The sequence below is a fragment of the Pundamilia nyererei genome, unplaced genomic scaffold (genome assembly GCF_000239375.1).
Source record: "Pundamilia nyererei isolate P.nyererei 1_Seehausen unplaced genomic scaffold, PunNye1.0 scaffold00209, whole genome shotgun sequence".
Taxonomy (NCBI): Eukaryota; Metazoa; Chordata; class Actinopteri; order Cichliformes; family Cichlidae; genus Pundamilia; species Pundamilia nyererei.
Window position 1 is genome coordinate 416,221 of NW_005187610.1, and position 14,215 is coordinate 430,435.

Sequence of the window (14,215 nt, forward strand, 5' to 3'; positions counted from 1 at the left end):
TCAATGTTATAAAGACTTGATATCCATCACAAGTCCCCTGGGCTTTAAGCAGAAAGATTAATGATTTTTTTTCAAAAGCCTGTAATGAATCATTAGCTAATCCACTGGTGCTGTAAATAAAACAGTTTAGGTCAGACTTTAGTTCATGAGTCATACTTAAATTGTATTTCCACACTTTGTTTTCATTATTATAAGCCTATTGTACATCTGTGAGAGCAGCCTACACAGTATTACTCACCGACTGGCTTTACTACAGCCAAACAAAGAACATACAGCATGTGGGCTAATTGTTTAGAGCAAGCGTGGCTAGTAAACAAGGCGAGAAAATATCAGGGGTAGTTTTGTGAGTGAAAATGCCTCCTTGATGCGGGAGTTTGTTGGAGAAGAAGTCCCAGAAGTCGGAGTTACTTCTGTCACCTAAGAGCAGGAAACTGAAACTACATTTCACGCCGGCTTGCTAAAATTGGACAGTATAAGAAAAATGTTGCTTCGTCTGATGAGTCCCCAGTTTTACTACAACAAGAAAGCATCACTCCATCCCGGCTTCTATAAGGCTGCTGTGGTGTTGGTGTACTATTAGAGGATGTTATCTAAACAACACAGTCTTACCTGTGTCTTGTTGTTGACTATGCCGATTCCTTTATGACCAAAACTTCTGGAACTTGTTCCAGCACGGTAACACATCACCTCACAAAGCTACGTTCACTGTTCACTTAGATTGAGATATGGCCTCCATAGATCCAGATCCTAATAAAATGGAGCAGCTTGGGGATGTGGTGAAACGAGAGATTCACGTCCCAGATGTGCAGTGGATAAATCTGCAGAAGCTTACAATTAGCTCCCTCCTTTGTGCTGCAGAAGTATGTTATTGTAAGAAAAATGCTATTAAAAAAAATGCTACAGAAATTAAGAATCTGCTCCAAAAACTAAAAGATAATTTTAACTATTCACAGACATCAAAGTGATTTATCAAGTGTAAAAATATACATAGAAAAATCAAAGAGAAAAATCAAGCAATGAGACAGTGCCTAAAAGTTAAGTGGGTAGACAATAGTGAAAATACTATTTAAGTCTTTACCTTTAGTTGTGACCTACTTTGATTAAAGCACGCCGAGGCCTCGACTCTTTTGTCAACCTGGAATAAAAACACTCGAAGGCGCAAGAGCACCACAAATCACACAGTTACTAAATAAAACAACACACAAGATTCACACTTCAATAATTCATTTAATCTCCAGAGGGTTGCACTGACTTTGTCTTTGTTACAAACTGCACATGATAACACAATAAAACACCTCGCAACGTACAAGGTCGTGCAACATCTAGTCTGGCTTCCAGCACTGTCTCAATATATAGGCTGCTCAGAATCAGGGGTGCGTTCACAAATGTCATCTATGGAATACTGTTGCACAAACATGGCAGTGTTTGTAATCTGTGGATTCATTTAAGTTCCTTTGCTAGCATTTTTCTTTTCAGCTTCACGTAACTCCTTGGGAAGAGTTTCAGTTTGCAACATCAAAAATTTTTTTAAAAAACAAACCCTATAAAAGAAAAAACAAAACTAGGAGATATTTAATTAAGAGCAATAAATAAGCAATTACTTGTCCCAAAATGGCTTCCATATATTATGTTCCCCAACATCTTTGCAGTAATTTTCAGCACAACACAAACCAAATCAAAAATTATACACAAAAATTTCAACCCCCCCCCAAAAAAGGCTCAACACAAGCTGAACAACTTCTTTGTGTTAGTAGTTTGTAAATAACACTGGATTACATTTTAAATAACTTTGGTTTGAAATTAGTATTACTTTTTTCTTTTTTTTCTTCTTCTTTGGGATAGCGTACCAATTGGGCTAAGGATGTTTAGATGACATCGCTGTGATAGTAAAATGACACAATCACGAATAACATTGGTGTCGAGCTGCTGTTGGAGTAATTGTACCGCCACGAATGTAATAAACATTTGTGTATACAGCTCCATATATTCATTTTTTTTGTGATAGGTTACATATATCACACTTTATCGAAACACTTATGTCCGTATACATTTTTCATAAATAAAGATTTCATTCATCGATTAAAAAAAAACCAACCCTGTAAACACGTGAAATCTTAGCGTACACACACACACGTACACGTGATTACCCCCCCAATCAAGTTAACCTCTTGATAAAGTGCAAGGCAAGATACAGTAAACTTTGAAATATATGACATACAACAACTCCTGCATCTCAAGTGCATGTGAGCGCCATCGCTCAATCACGCACACGTTATTGTATGTCTCATAACCCACAAAAGTACAAACTTGGCACAACACCACGAAAGCCTCTAAGGTGTAGAGCGTAAGCTGGCACACTATGGATACAGTAGCACAATCCTACATCTACAATGCCTCACAGTTATTCTGTCTGGTAAAGGATTAGTTTGATAAATGTGGAAAATAATGTCCGAACTCAACAACCGAGCACTTCTGTGTAAATGAAGCAAAGCTGATGCACAAACAACTTTATTTTAACAGACCTGAGTCAAAGTGAGATTGTGAATGTACATTTCTGTCCCTTTTCTAGTTTTCAAAGCAGTTTAGTTATAAATTAAGATTATGTAGGCTTCTTATGAAAAAACATCTAACAACCACTGCGTCATATTGCTAGCTTGAAAAGCTAGTATTAGCTAAAACTAGCTAGTATTTCATTTTGTTTTAATTTTCTTACTTCTTACATTCTGACAATCAAACACTTGGCAGTAACTATGTCTCATGGTGTAGTTCAGGCCAATAAATGTGAAAATGTGAGTGTAAAGGAAAAAAAAAAAGTATAGCTAACTTGTACTGTAACATTAAAACTTAGGTAAAGGTTAGCTAGTGAATGTTCTTTATTATATGCTGATAGCAAAAATTTTATGAAATTTACTTTTTTGCTAGGCAAGAGGAATGTTTTATTATTATTATTATTTACAAATTTAGCTTTGCTTCTGAAAAAAGATGTATAAAGGAAGATGTCAAATCCTGCCAAAAGTTGGATTTGATTGCTTAACAACTGTTTGAGTAGCAATTATCGGATCCATTGCCACCGTCTCTAGTAGGGATGTACAGGACCAGTCGGCTTGAATATTACTGCAATTCCTAGTTGCACAGAAATACTTGTGGGTTGAAATGATCATAGGATTTTTTATGCTGTAATTGATATGAGTATTTGGTGGTTTAAAACTCTGATATTCCAACATTTGGCCATTCTCTTTTCAAACAAAACAGATTTCCCTCACATTTATTATTAATTTTTTTTATGTGCGTGTTGTTGGATCGTGTATTTCACTTTTAGGCTAGTAGGAAAAGAAGGAAAAAAACAAACAGTAAACGAGTTAACAAATTTCTGGAGTATTGTGAAGGAACAATTTTCGATTTCAGGGATTTCCAAACAGCAGAACAACAATTTAGGTACTCAAATAATACACTATTGATACACGGCTTGACAAAATTTACAATACGCAGGGTGTAAGTATGTAAGTAAGTGGTTTGTCTTTTTTTTTTTGCTAAACTAACTCCTGCTTTTCAGTTAAACTCCAACCAGCTTGGTTTAAAACAAAAGTAACATTCACAAATGTTGCTGGTCTGAACAAACACGTAAAAAAATATTTAAATTTAAAGAAAAAATAATTTTCATGAGGCAATATCCACTGTGAGGCGAAGGCTAAGTATGCATGCGGGGACACACATAACAATAGTAATTGGCTTGATTATATGCATGGTGGCCAAAGAGTTTGTCAAAGGGGGAAGCAGCAAAGCCAGAACAGCTTCACAGGTTACCATTGGGAAAATAAGATATACAAAAAAATAGATATACATTTTGTAATGTTAATAACAATAATAATAATAGCTTTTAACCACAACAAGGCAAAGTCAAATATCCACTGACTCTTATATTACATATACAATCATGAATATGGCAAAGTATTAGTAACACACTGAGTAGCTGTAATGTTTTGTTTGTGTGCATCCTTGATGCTTCCTCCTTCTGTAAACGCATTTACCAGACGCTACCAAAAATATCTGCTCTTATCGAGTCACTTCATCTGGTACTGTGCCTCATAGTGGTTCACAGAACTGAAAAACTGCACAGTGGGAAGAAATATTTAACTCCCACATAAGCCACATTTTAGACCTCAATAATAACCAAAAGAACGTACTTTAAAAATCCCACAGTCGGATCTTTTCACAGGGCTGAATGCCAGATGAAATGACTCACAGTAAAGTTTTTTTTTCTTTTTGCAGCGTGGCTGCATAGCCTCGGACCACACAAGCCACACAACAGCCTATTAAGAACCACTTTAAAACCACAACAATAGAACCTCTGTAAAATCATATACGATTTATCATTTAACATCATCATTATTCACAGGTTAGTACAAGTCCACACAAGTACATTCCTCAGTATATATATATTTTTGCAACATATAAGAGAATCTCCAGTTCAGTAGACAGTAAGGTCGAGATGTTTCAGTTTGTTCATTTTGTTGATTTGTTGCGTCGGAGTTCTCATAGCAGTAGCATCACGGAATAAATACTCAGTCTTAATCAACGTCTAAAGGCGATTCAAGAAGTTTCGAAATAAAACAATTAAAGTTAAAAGATTGTAACAACTTATGATTGTACATATAAAATAATATGGCTGAACTCAACATGCAAGGAGAGCACCACGTAAACACATTTCTTGGTCACGAAAAAAACAAAAAAACCCAAAAAAAACATAAGCCAGGAAGGACGTTGTTGCTCCACGCCTGCCTTGATTTCAGTTTAATTCGCTGCTGGCCACATCTACCAAACCAGAAGCAGAGCGCCAGTGGTGAAGCAATGCGATGCAAAGCCAGGGCCCTTTGGAAAAAAATTCAACAGAAACGGGGAGGAAAAATAAAATCCCCCCCCTCAACCCACGTAAAATAAAATAAATCCTATAGTGGGAGGAAACACCTCTCTCAAGCCAATGGGCATTGTGGTTAGAGGTAAGTGTAGGAGGGGCGCTCCTCACACCTGGTTTTCAGGGTAACGGGGTCGGTAATAAAGCACCTCTAACAGGACTTCAGTTGCCTGAAGAATCTGCCTCAGTGGTCCCGCCTTTGATATCCCAGGTTCCTGTGGACGAAACAGAAAACAATGAAAACCTGACCCTGCTTACAAAGACACATAACTGTGTGTTTTTAAAATAAAAGCATGCTGAAGCTGACAAAGCCTCTTCTTTTAGTTCTTGGAGTAAACTGCTGTTAAGGACAACAGGACCTTGAAAAATGACAGCATCCCCCGCCTCTCTTTTTGTTGCTCACTGATGTGTAATTGAAGAAAAATGCTAGCTGCTGTTTGTTTGGCAAACTTGATCCTTTGTGGTCTGGTTCCAGTGTCGCACAGAGTTTGATTATGTGGTTAAAATCAATTAAATGGTTTGCCCAGCGGGAGTAACTACTGCAAACAAACGAACAAAAGAAAAACTCTAAATGGCATGGCTGACTCAGTATAGCTGTAACCGATCCACAAGAAACTGATCCAAGTCCTGGAGACATGCAGAACCGTCTCCTCGTCAAAGGGTCCTTTTTATAGTTCCACCGTGGGCACTGTGACTTACATACACGACAGATACCAGGTGAAAAAAGATTAACGCTTCCATTTATTGCACCAAACAACCCAAAACGTATCCGTCTTTCAAATCATCCTCTCAGGACAGGACCTGTTCACTCCTATACTGCGTGCATCAATTTTTATTTGGTTTGGATATGCTTGTGTTCTACTTTGTATTAACACCAGCCAATTTATAATGAATTGGGTTAGGAGATCAAATCAGGACAGGATCAAATCACTTAATATGAAAAGCTAATAGAGATAAAAGATGGATTCAGTTATGTTTTTCCTTACTAGGTTTAAAAGCCTGAGGTCAGTAGCTGTTTAGTTCTGCTAAACCCAAGAAGACAGAAAAGGAGCCTTTGGTCAACAAAATGCATGTTGACACAAACTTAACCTTTCCTTTGAGTTATATTTAAAGTTCAAGGAAAATATTTTTTTTCATGACTATTCATATGTGTATTTGTTTTCTTTTACTATAACCAAGAAGTACTACATAATCCATATTTTCCCTAGGGATAAATAAAGTATTCTGATTGCAAAACCTCAGTGGAATTGTAGTTTGTCCTTGATAAAGGACAGGGACGCATGAGTGTTGCTGCACAGCACACAGAGAGCTTTTTCAGTCCGTTTCATTTCAGAAAGTTTCATTTAATCTTAGGCCAGAGGTTTCTCAGGTCGATACCTTCGGCTCTAAGATGAAACCGTCTCCTGCCGTGTGTTTGGCTCCTTTTTCTCTCATTGTTGGACAGCAGGGGCTAAAATGACTCATTTGATGTTGAAGGTTGCTGACCTGGTCTAGACAACACCTTGGTCTTTGTATTGCTGTAACCCACATCCCAAAGAAATGAACAAACACAGCTAATGGCTCGGTCACACTACAGCGAAAATAGGACGGTAAACTCTTTCTGACTTTGGGGGAAACAAATATTTAAAATTCTGGTGGTTGCCCAATGATTGCTTTCAATATTTTTGCTGACAATGACAGATGTCAAGAGTTGCAACTGACAACCTTGTCTGGGCGAACACTCAAACACAAGGCTATTGCTCAAGTTGTGGTGGGAAGCAACCTGTCTCCTGACTGCAGTCACTCTCCAACAGATTGGCCAAGATTTGCAAATAACTGGAGTCTATTTTTGCAATAGGGAATACAATTGACTGGTTCCAAACTGACTGAGCCATTTTGCATTTAAATTGCCGTCCTGAAGCAACTGCATCACTATTTGTAACTCTTTAGAAATGTATAACTGTCTATTTTAAACATATGAGGTTCTGAACTCTTAACGCAAGTAGTTCATGTGAATTTCTGTGCATGGAGATGGCAACAGGATTTGCTGATTTATTATAGTTAATCAGCATCTTATTGATGTGTTGACGCACAAGTCTTGACAGACCAAAGTTGCTTCGAAGACGACAACTGGCTGCGAGTGCTTGCAAACCTGCTCCCAGTCTTCAAAGCAACCATTTCAAAGGCAACAAGACTGCGAAATGTTTCGACACGATCACAATAAATTTGTTCCTGCTGTGGTCAACAAACTAGTTTAACTGTTAGCATGCTGACATGCTAAGATCTTTTACCCGAGAGAGAACTGTTGGACTTCTGCTTGTGGAGCTTCTCTCTCTCCTTCTTCCCCTTAGGTATGATCTTAAGCTTCATACTGCTGCTGCTCTTAGTGCTGCTCCTCACCGAGTCCTAAAAATAAGAGATTGATGGGTACACAGTGAGGAATATTTTGCTATGTGAAAGTCGTCAGTGAAGGCAGATGGGCTGCTACTGAGAAACAGAAGTGACACTGTGGCACTTTGCTGGTTGTTAGTCTGCGATAATGCCACGGCTTCTCTCTGACACAAACAAACACTGCATCCCATCCCACCTCCTCGGTGCACTGCATGAGCGGGCAGATCCAGTGGATGTCATCCAGCTTGTGAAGCTCGGCGCTGAGGCTGTTCAAAGTCAAGCGAAGCTCCTCTCGCTCTGGAGACTCCGACTGAGACAGAGAGAAGGTGAAGAAGAGTTCAATTATAATCAGAATGGGACATTTGACATTTAACCCTCTGAATGTTGGTAAAAAGTCAACACCTGTTCTGCGTGTTTTTGACCCCTTCCAATTCACAAATGCATAAACACCTGTTAATGTGTCAACAGTGGTTACTTCCAATTTCTTTGAAAGGAAAAATATTTTGTATATTTTGCTAATATTTTGCTGCACCTGCACAATCATCACATGTTCACTTCATTTCATCTCTCATCAAAACAAGTTTACAGAAGTAAAATCCCTACCTGTGGTTCACCATTCAGTGTTAAAGGAAGCGAAAGTTAAACCCTGTTTATTAACTAAAAAAAAGGCTTTTAGATACTTCAAAAAAGGAAGCAGATTAAACTGCATCCCCAGGAAATTTGTATCTGACACTCTCTAACATGTAGATGTGTTAAAGACAGCATCAAAAGAAGTAGAGGTGGGTTGCAAGGCGGCTTGCAGCAAGACTAAAACAACTTAAATGTGCTTTATCTAAGATTTACCAGAAGGATGAGCAGAAGGCTATCATCTGAGCCATCAGCCAATGCTGTCTGGCACCGCCATGAGCCATTCAGCACGCACTAATGCTGTTCTCGGTTTCTCCCTCTAGCTGTGAACAAAGGATTGTTCAATTTGTCCAACTGTGCATGAAGTGCCACCCACAAGTTGAAATGTCTGGACACACCATACAGTCGAGCTGTTCCCACGACAGCTCCGTGGGACTGAGATCTGGTGACTGCACTGGACATAGACCGAATACCAGCTGACTGTTTCTTGAAATAGTTCTTACCTAGTTTGGAGCTTTGTTTTGGATCATTTTCCTGTTGTGGGAGGAAACTGGCATCGCCACAGGGTATGGCTCGTGTTGAAAAATGGAGCAATAGCCTCCCTTGTTTCAACAATAGTTTCTCTTACACAAACCTTCCCCCCCCCTCTGCAACCAAACTATTGGATTTCTTCACCATGCTTTAAAGTTATTGTTGAGCTGCTCCAGCACCTATTTGTTCCGAATCTCTGTTCTGTTTTGACCACAACTCCTCGAACTTTAGATTAATGGGTCTGTAAGGCTGGTTTCTAATCTTCCTCCGTCCAGTGTTTGTGTTCTTTCCCCACAGTTTCCTTTTCCATTTATTGGCCAAAGTCAAATTAAGCTATTTCCTTTCAACTCTGCCTAGAAGGCCATCAGGAAGATGTCTCATCATTACTGCTGACACTGAAACTAGTTATTTACGGGAACTGTTTATTGAAGGTGCCAGAGCATGTTTTCTCCAAAGGGAGTTGTTCCTTCTGGTCTTTGTTGAGCCATGCTCTAGTCTTTAATTCTTATCGGGTGTACACACAGGAAGAGCAATGAGAAAAAAAAAAGGTAACTTGTATCAATGCCGAGCAAAATAAGCCAAATAAATTAACAAGCAGTTAAACTAATGTCAACTTTAAAGCCACATCCACACTGGAAGTGATTTGCAGCGATGTGGTGACCAGAAACTACCGAAACTGAATGAAATGCTGATTACCAACGAAACAACCACCATGATGGGACGTGAGCGGGACCTCAGATAACCAGGTAAGTGCCTGAAGCAACTTCCAGTGAGAGTGAAGGATATATGAAATATGATCTGTTAATAAATATATTGGAAGTCGCGATTACTCGAAAGTGACAAGCAATCTGCTTCAAGGAGCAAACTGCTTCCAGTGTGAACGCAGCCTCCTGACTACCAATGGGAATGAACTATACGCCTGACTGACTCATGACAGGGCAGAAGATTTGCTAGAGGGTTACCTACACAGTCAGCTTGATCGTCCAGTAGCGACTAACAGTCAGTATACAGTAGTCATATGCAGAGTTCTCATTTTATCTGCTCGTCTGCACAAAGGCCCACTGCGTTAAACTGTGAGATTTCCTTAAAGCTACAGCGAACACAAACTGAACAAACACGTTGAACAGCAGAAGCTGAAATATGAGATGGAATATCTGAATGGCTTCAGAGGAAATGAAGGGCCGAACGCAAACAAGGAGGGAAACAAAGAACGGAGAGACGAGAGGGATGAACGGCTGAGGCGTACCAGTAGTTTTCCATCGAGCAGCATCCTGGTCTCAGCCTGGAGGACTTTACTGCTGTTAACAATTTCCACTGCAGTGCTGCGACTCAGACACTGAGAAAAAAAAATAAATTCAAAAGTGACTGTTTTGAAGACATACGTCGTCCTCGAGGTGACATCACTGATGGAGTTCAGGTTAACAGGCTGCAAATTTAACAGCCTTTAAATTGACATGAAATCTGAGCATTTTTCTGAAAATCTGGTCATTTTGTGCCATCAATAAACTCCCATCTGCTCTCCGCCTCGGTGTCTTACCTCAGGGCTGGACAGTTTGGCCTCTGTGAGCACCAGGGCAGTGGCGTTGACTGCGTGAGCCAACTCCTGCTCCACCAGCTTGTGTGTCTTGGCCGCCTCGCGGATTCTGAGCGGGCACAAAGCAGGAAATGGTGAGAGAAAAAAAACAGAAAAGCACAATTATGGCCGCTGTAGCCTGTTGATACGTACCCGCCTCTGAATTTACTTTCTTTTATTGTCTATTATTGTATTGCCTCTTTCTCAAATATAACCGGAGCATCTTCTACTGTGCGCTTAAATTATTTGTAACACATCTCTCTTGAATTGAAATTCCCTTTACGAATGTTTCTCCACATCTGAGGAAAGTTTACAAATGTAATTAAAATATTTATCATCCTGAAAGTACGGCAGTTTTGAAACATAACCGAAGACATCATCATAAACAGGGCAAACTGAGACAGGACGAAGGAGCTGCAGAGGGACACTACTTGTTTGCAAATGTGAAAAAGAGAAATAAAACAGCTCATCAGTGCAACGGAGACAAGCTCAACGCAAGTTTGCAAATAAGCCAGTTAATTGCGGTGGGATGAGGAAATTACCCCTTTATGGTCTCCACACACAGACGGATGCAGCTCAGTTAGACTGAGCTGTTTGCAATGTTTGAATGATATATTTTAAAATAATGTAGAGCGGGCATGGGGAACTCGAGGGCCGGTGTCCTGCAGGTTTTACATCTCACCCGGGTCAACACACCTGAATCAAATGATTAGTTCATTACCAGGCCTCTGGAGAACTTCAAGAGGTAATTTAGCCATTTAAATCAGCCGTTTTGGATCAAGGACACATCTAAAACTTGCAGGACACCGGCCCCCGAGGCCTGGAGTTCCCCCACCCCCGATTTAAAGAAGAGAGGAGACGTGTTTTTCCAGTTTTAGTGCTAAATTTTTGTATTTTTAACATTTTCTTCTGACCACAAAACAGCATCCAGCTTTTAAAACCACTGTGTGGCGTCAGCACGCACTAATAAACTGTAGGACAGCCGAGACGAGAAGAAAATCTGAAGCGGTGCCTACTTGTTGATCAGCGTGTCGGCCACGATGCCTAGCTGCTGAACCTGGGCGCACTCCTCCTCGGTCAGGTACTCCATGGACTGCTGGGAGTTAAGGCGGGGCCTGCTGGCGCGGTAGCTGTCGATCTTCCTCTTGTCCTCCCACGACTTCAGCGTGCTCTCAAACGCCTGGTTGTAAAGAGATCAATGTTCAGCCAAGCTAGTGCTGCTGAGCCATCTTTGAAAGAGAAGCCCATTTCAAACAAATCCAAGAGCCACCCGATGTCTGCTTTGAAGGAGTTCCCCTGTCAGTCACTGTGCGGTTTGTAGAAATAAATGTCAGGGTGCATTTCATTTCACGTCTAAGACTAATACACAACAGCAAAGACATCTTTTTAATCTCATGAAGGAGCAAAGGAAGAAAAGTGTTTCATTATGAATTTAATTTAAAAACTCGCCAATAATCGTGCCTCGAGCAGGCAACCAGCAGGGAAAAGCTTTACCCGACACATAACTGTCACTATTTCACTGAATAAAGCCGCATTTAGGGAGGATAAAACCAGCGAGCCAACTCTGTGGTGCTTAAGGAGGGGAAACCATGGAAACAAACTGCCCAAATGTGCTTGGCTCAAGAGAGCTCTCAGAGGTTTGAGCAGCATGAAGGGAGAACAAACAGTGGGTATGGATGTGATTTAAGAAATCCCAAAATAGAAAGACTCAACAACACGGGCAGAGCGCTGAGTGTCCAGCTGCAATATTTATGAAAGGAAAAGGGAGTATCTCCAGCCACTGCTGGTTTTAACATGCATGCCGCAGACATGGGTATGCAAAGTGTCAGGTGCAGGTTTTTTATGTGTGCGTCAGCGCTCACCCGGTCTCTCGTGAGCATCTGAGCGCGGTTCTTGTGGATGATCTTGACGATGCCGGGCGGCTGGATCCAGGCCTCTCCGTCCACCTGCACAGGAACCCCCTCCTCCCCCAGGATGGTGATCTTCACCTGGCGGCACTGAGAAGCGGCAGAGCAGAAAACAGCAGCTGTCAGATGCGGGGGTTTGAGTGCTTTTTATCAGCTAACCCCTTAAACTGACCTCCTCTGCCCTCTACTGATGAACACTGAGCAATTCAGGTGAAAAAAAAACAGCAAGTTTAAGGGTTGGGGCTCTTCTTGCACGGTTGGATTTTATACCTCTTGACAGCCCTCAAAGCTCAGAACAAACAACTTCTGATTTTCCAAATCACCAAGGCCTGATAATTTGTACTAACCAAGAAAGCTCACCAGCTACAAAAAGATCCTTGTCATTAGTTGTAATTAAATTAGCAGGATTACCCAGCCAAAATAATTCATGATAACAGCACAGTGGAAATAATACCAGGCCTACTACGTTGAAGTGCCAAGGGCTTTAACTCCCCGTGAAAAACATCTGTTGATCGTTCAATTTTATTTATGTAGTGCCAAATCAAAATGAGTCACCTCAAGGTGCTTTAAACTGTAGGGTAAAGATCCTGCAACAATTAAGAGGAAGCACTTAGCGAAAGTGGGAAGGAAAAACTCCTTTTTAACAGGAAGAAACCAGCAGAACCAGGTTCAGGGAGGGGCCATGACCAGAGTGAGTGAAAACAAGCAACAAGCTGGTTTTGGGGACGGTGAGCACCTGGCAGATCCCACGGATGCCTTTGAAAGAGGATGACAACAGCGAGAGGAAAAGGAAAGCTCGCCTTTATGTGCGTACAACCACAGGGGGAGAGTTTGGGCTGTGATCCTCCTCCAGTTATTGAATTATTGGTGCACTGGGACGCTCTTATTTAAAATAAATGCCAGTGTATGAAAATATCTTCGGTGTGTAGTTTATTCAAAGACTATTTTGATCTGAATATACATTTTAGATTACTCATGTTGCACATTCATGTAAACACTGTGACTCCATATAAATATTATAATTACTCCACGGCCTCCTTTATTATCCTTCATATGTAGATGACTGTGGAGAGTTTTTATTTATATACAGTAAGGAGCTGTTGGTTCAGAGTGGAAATTAAATATTTGCATCTGATATTTGTCTTTTATTGGTGCAGAAAGTGACGGCCACGGGATTTGATTCCAGTTTGTTTTGAGTTGCTTCCTGTTATTAAAGCTCAACCTCTGATAAGAGCTGATGTGCAGTGTTTGCAGGTCCTGAAATCTTGTGGACTTTCACCTTCTCAGCCAACCTTACCAGTGGTTTAACTTGCTCAGTGTGTCCTTTTGAAGGCCAAACTAAGATGCTGATGTAGGGAAGAGGTTTTAAAAAGGCTCTGTCAGACATGTAGAGGTAAGCGTTATATGTGTCTGTGTTACCTGTGCAATGCGATGGTGCTGCAGGTTTATGACTCTGGACACGGCCATCTGCATGCTGCCGAACACCGCCACCACCTCCAGCTTCTTATCATCAAAAGACGGAGCTCCAAAGTTCTGGAGGTGCACGTGATAAAATCAAACACCGTCAGATTCAAATTTAGATGAATTTGAAATGTAAAGTAAAAATTCTGATTTATTTTCTTGTCTTTTCTTTTTACTGAGAATGCTTCTGAAGGCCCGGTTGGACAACACTCACATTGTCCTCTTTGGTGCCTCCCCAGAAGTTGATACCGCCTGCATAGCTGGGGATGTTGAGGACAGCCAAGCCCTGCAGACTCGGCAGAGACATGGGAACCCCGTCACACTGTGGACAGAGGAGAGGAGACGCTTCAAGACGAGGAAAACTCAGCAGGTTTGCAGAAATCAGCTGACAGACATTTGTTTCCCTAAAGAAAACCGTTGGGTGTGTGTTCATGTACGCCTGCTTTTTACCTCCAGCTGAACTCTCTGCTCTAGGTTCTTGTACGTCTTCTGGACCAGCTCTTTGGTCCCCAGGACTCCATACCACATCATGTTCTTGGTGCGACTACTGCAGAGGGAAAAGCAAACCAGTCAGGCCTGAGCACAATATGATAAACTGATGTGTTGCTTAACAAAGTGCAACTAAAAAACACCATAAAATCTAAAACTGAAGCAATTTAAGCAGAAATTCTTCTGCTGCTAGCCTTAGGTGGTCATTACTTTGTCATCTTGATCGGACGTTTCTTTCTGATATGCACCTTTATTTACTGGCAGGACTGAGAATGTCACGGACTAGTAGGTCACATGTAGCGTAATGAACTGGGATAACTGTGGGCATTTACAAAGAGTGCAGTG

The 14,215-nt window shown here is 40.9% G+C and overlaps 1 protein-coding gene across 3 annotated transcripts in view; it reads right to left on the reverse strand.

The window, feature by feature from the left end:
• Positions 1–1,207: 1,207 nt before the first annotated feature.
• The window catches only part of LOC102210088 (diacylglycerol kinase delta), a 91,758-nt gene continuing 78,750 nt past the window's right edge, over positions 1,208–14,215 (reverse strand). For all 3 annotated transcript variants that reach the window (XM_013914604.1, XM_013914603.1, XM_013914605.1), the window contains 10 exons: positions 13,832–13,928; positions 13,596–13,703; positions 13,340–13,453; positions 11,876–12,010; positions 11,030–11,193; positions 9,978–10,083; positions 9,687–9,776; positions 7,479–7,592; positions 7,183–7,297; positions 1,208–5,127 (listed from right to left, as the gene is read on the reverse strand). In XM_013914604.1, coding sequence (XP_013770058.1) covers positions 5,075–5,127; positions 7,183–7,297; positions 7,479–7,592; positions 9,687–9,776; positions 9,978–10,083; positions 11,030–11,193; positions 11,876–12,010; positions 13,340–13,453; positions 13,596–13,703; positions 13,832–13,928 — 1,096 coding nt within the window. In that variant the 3' untranslated portion in view covers positions 1,208–5,074. The remainder of the gene's footprint in view (positions 5,128–7,182; positions 7,298–7,478; positions 7,593–9,686; positions 9,777–9,977; positions 10,084–11,029; positions 11,194–11,875; positions 12,011–13,339; positions 13,454–13,595; positions 13,704–13,831; positions 13,929–14,215) is intronic.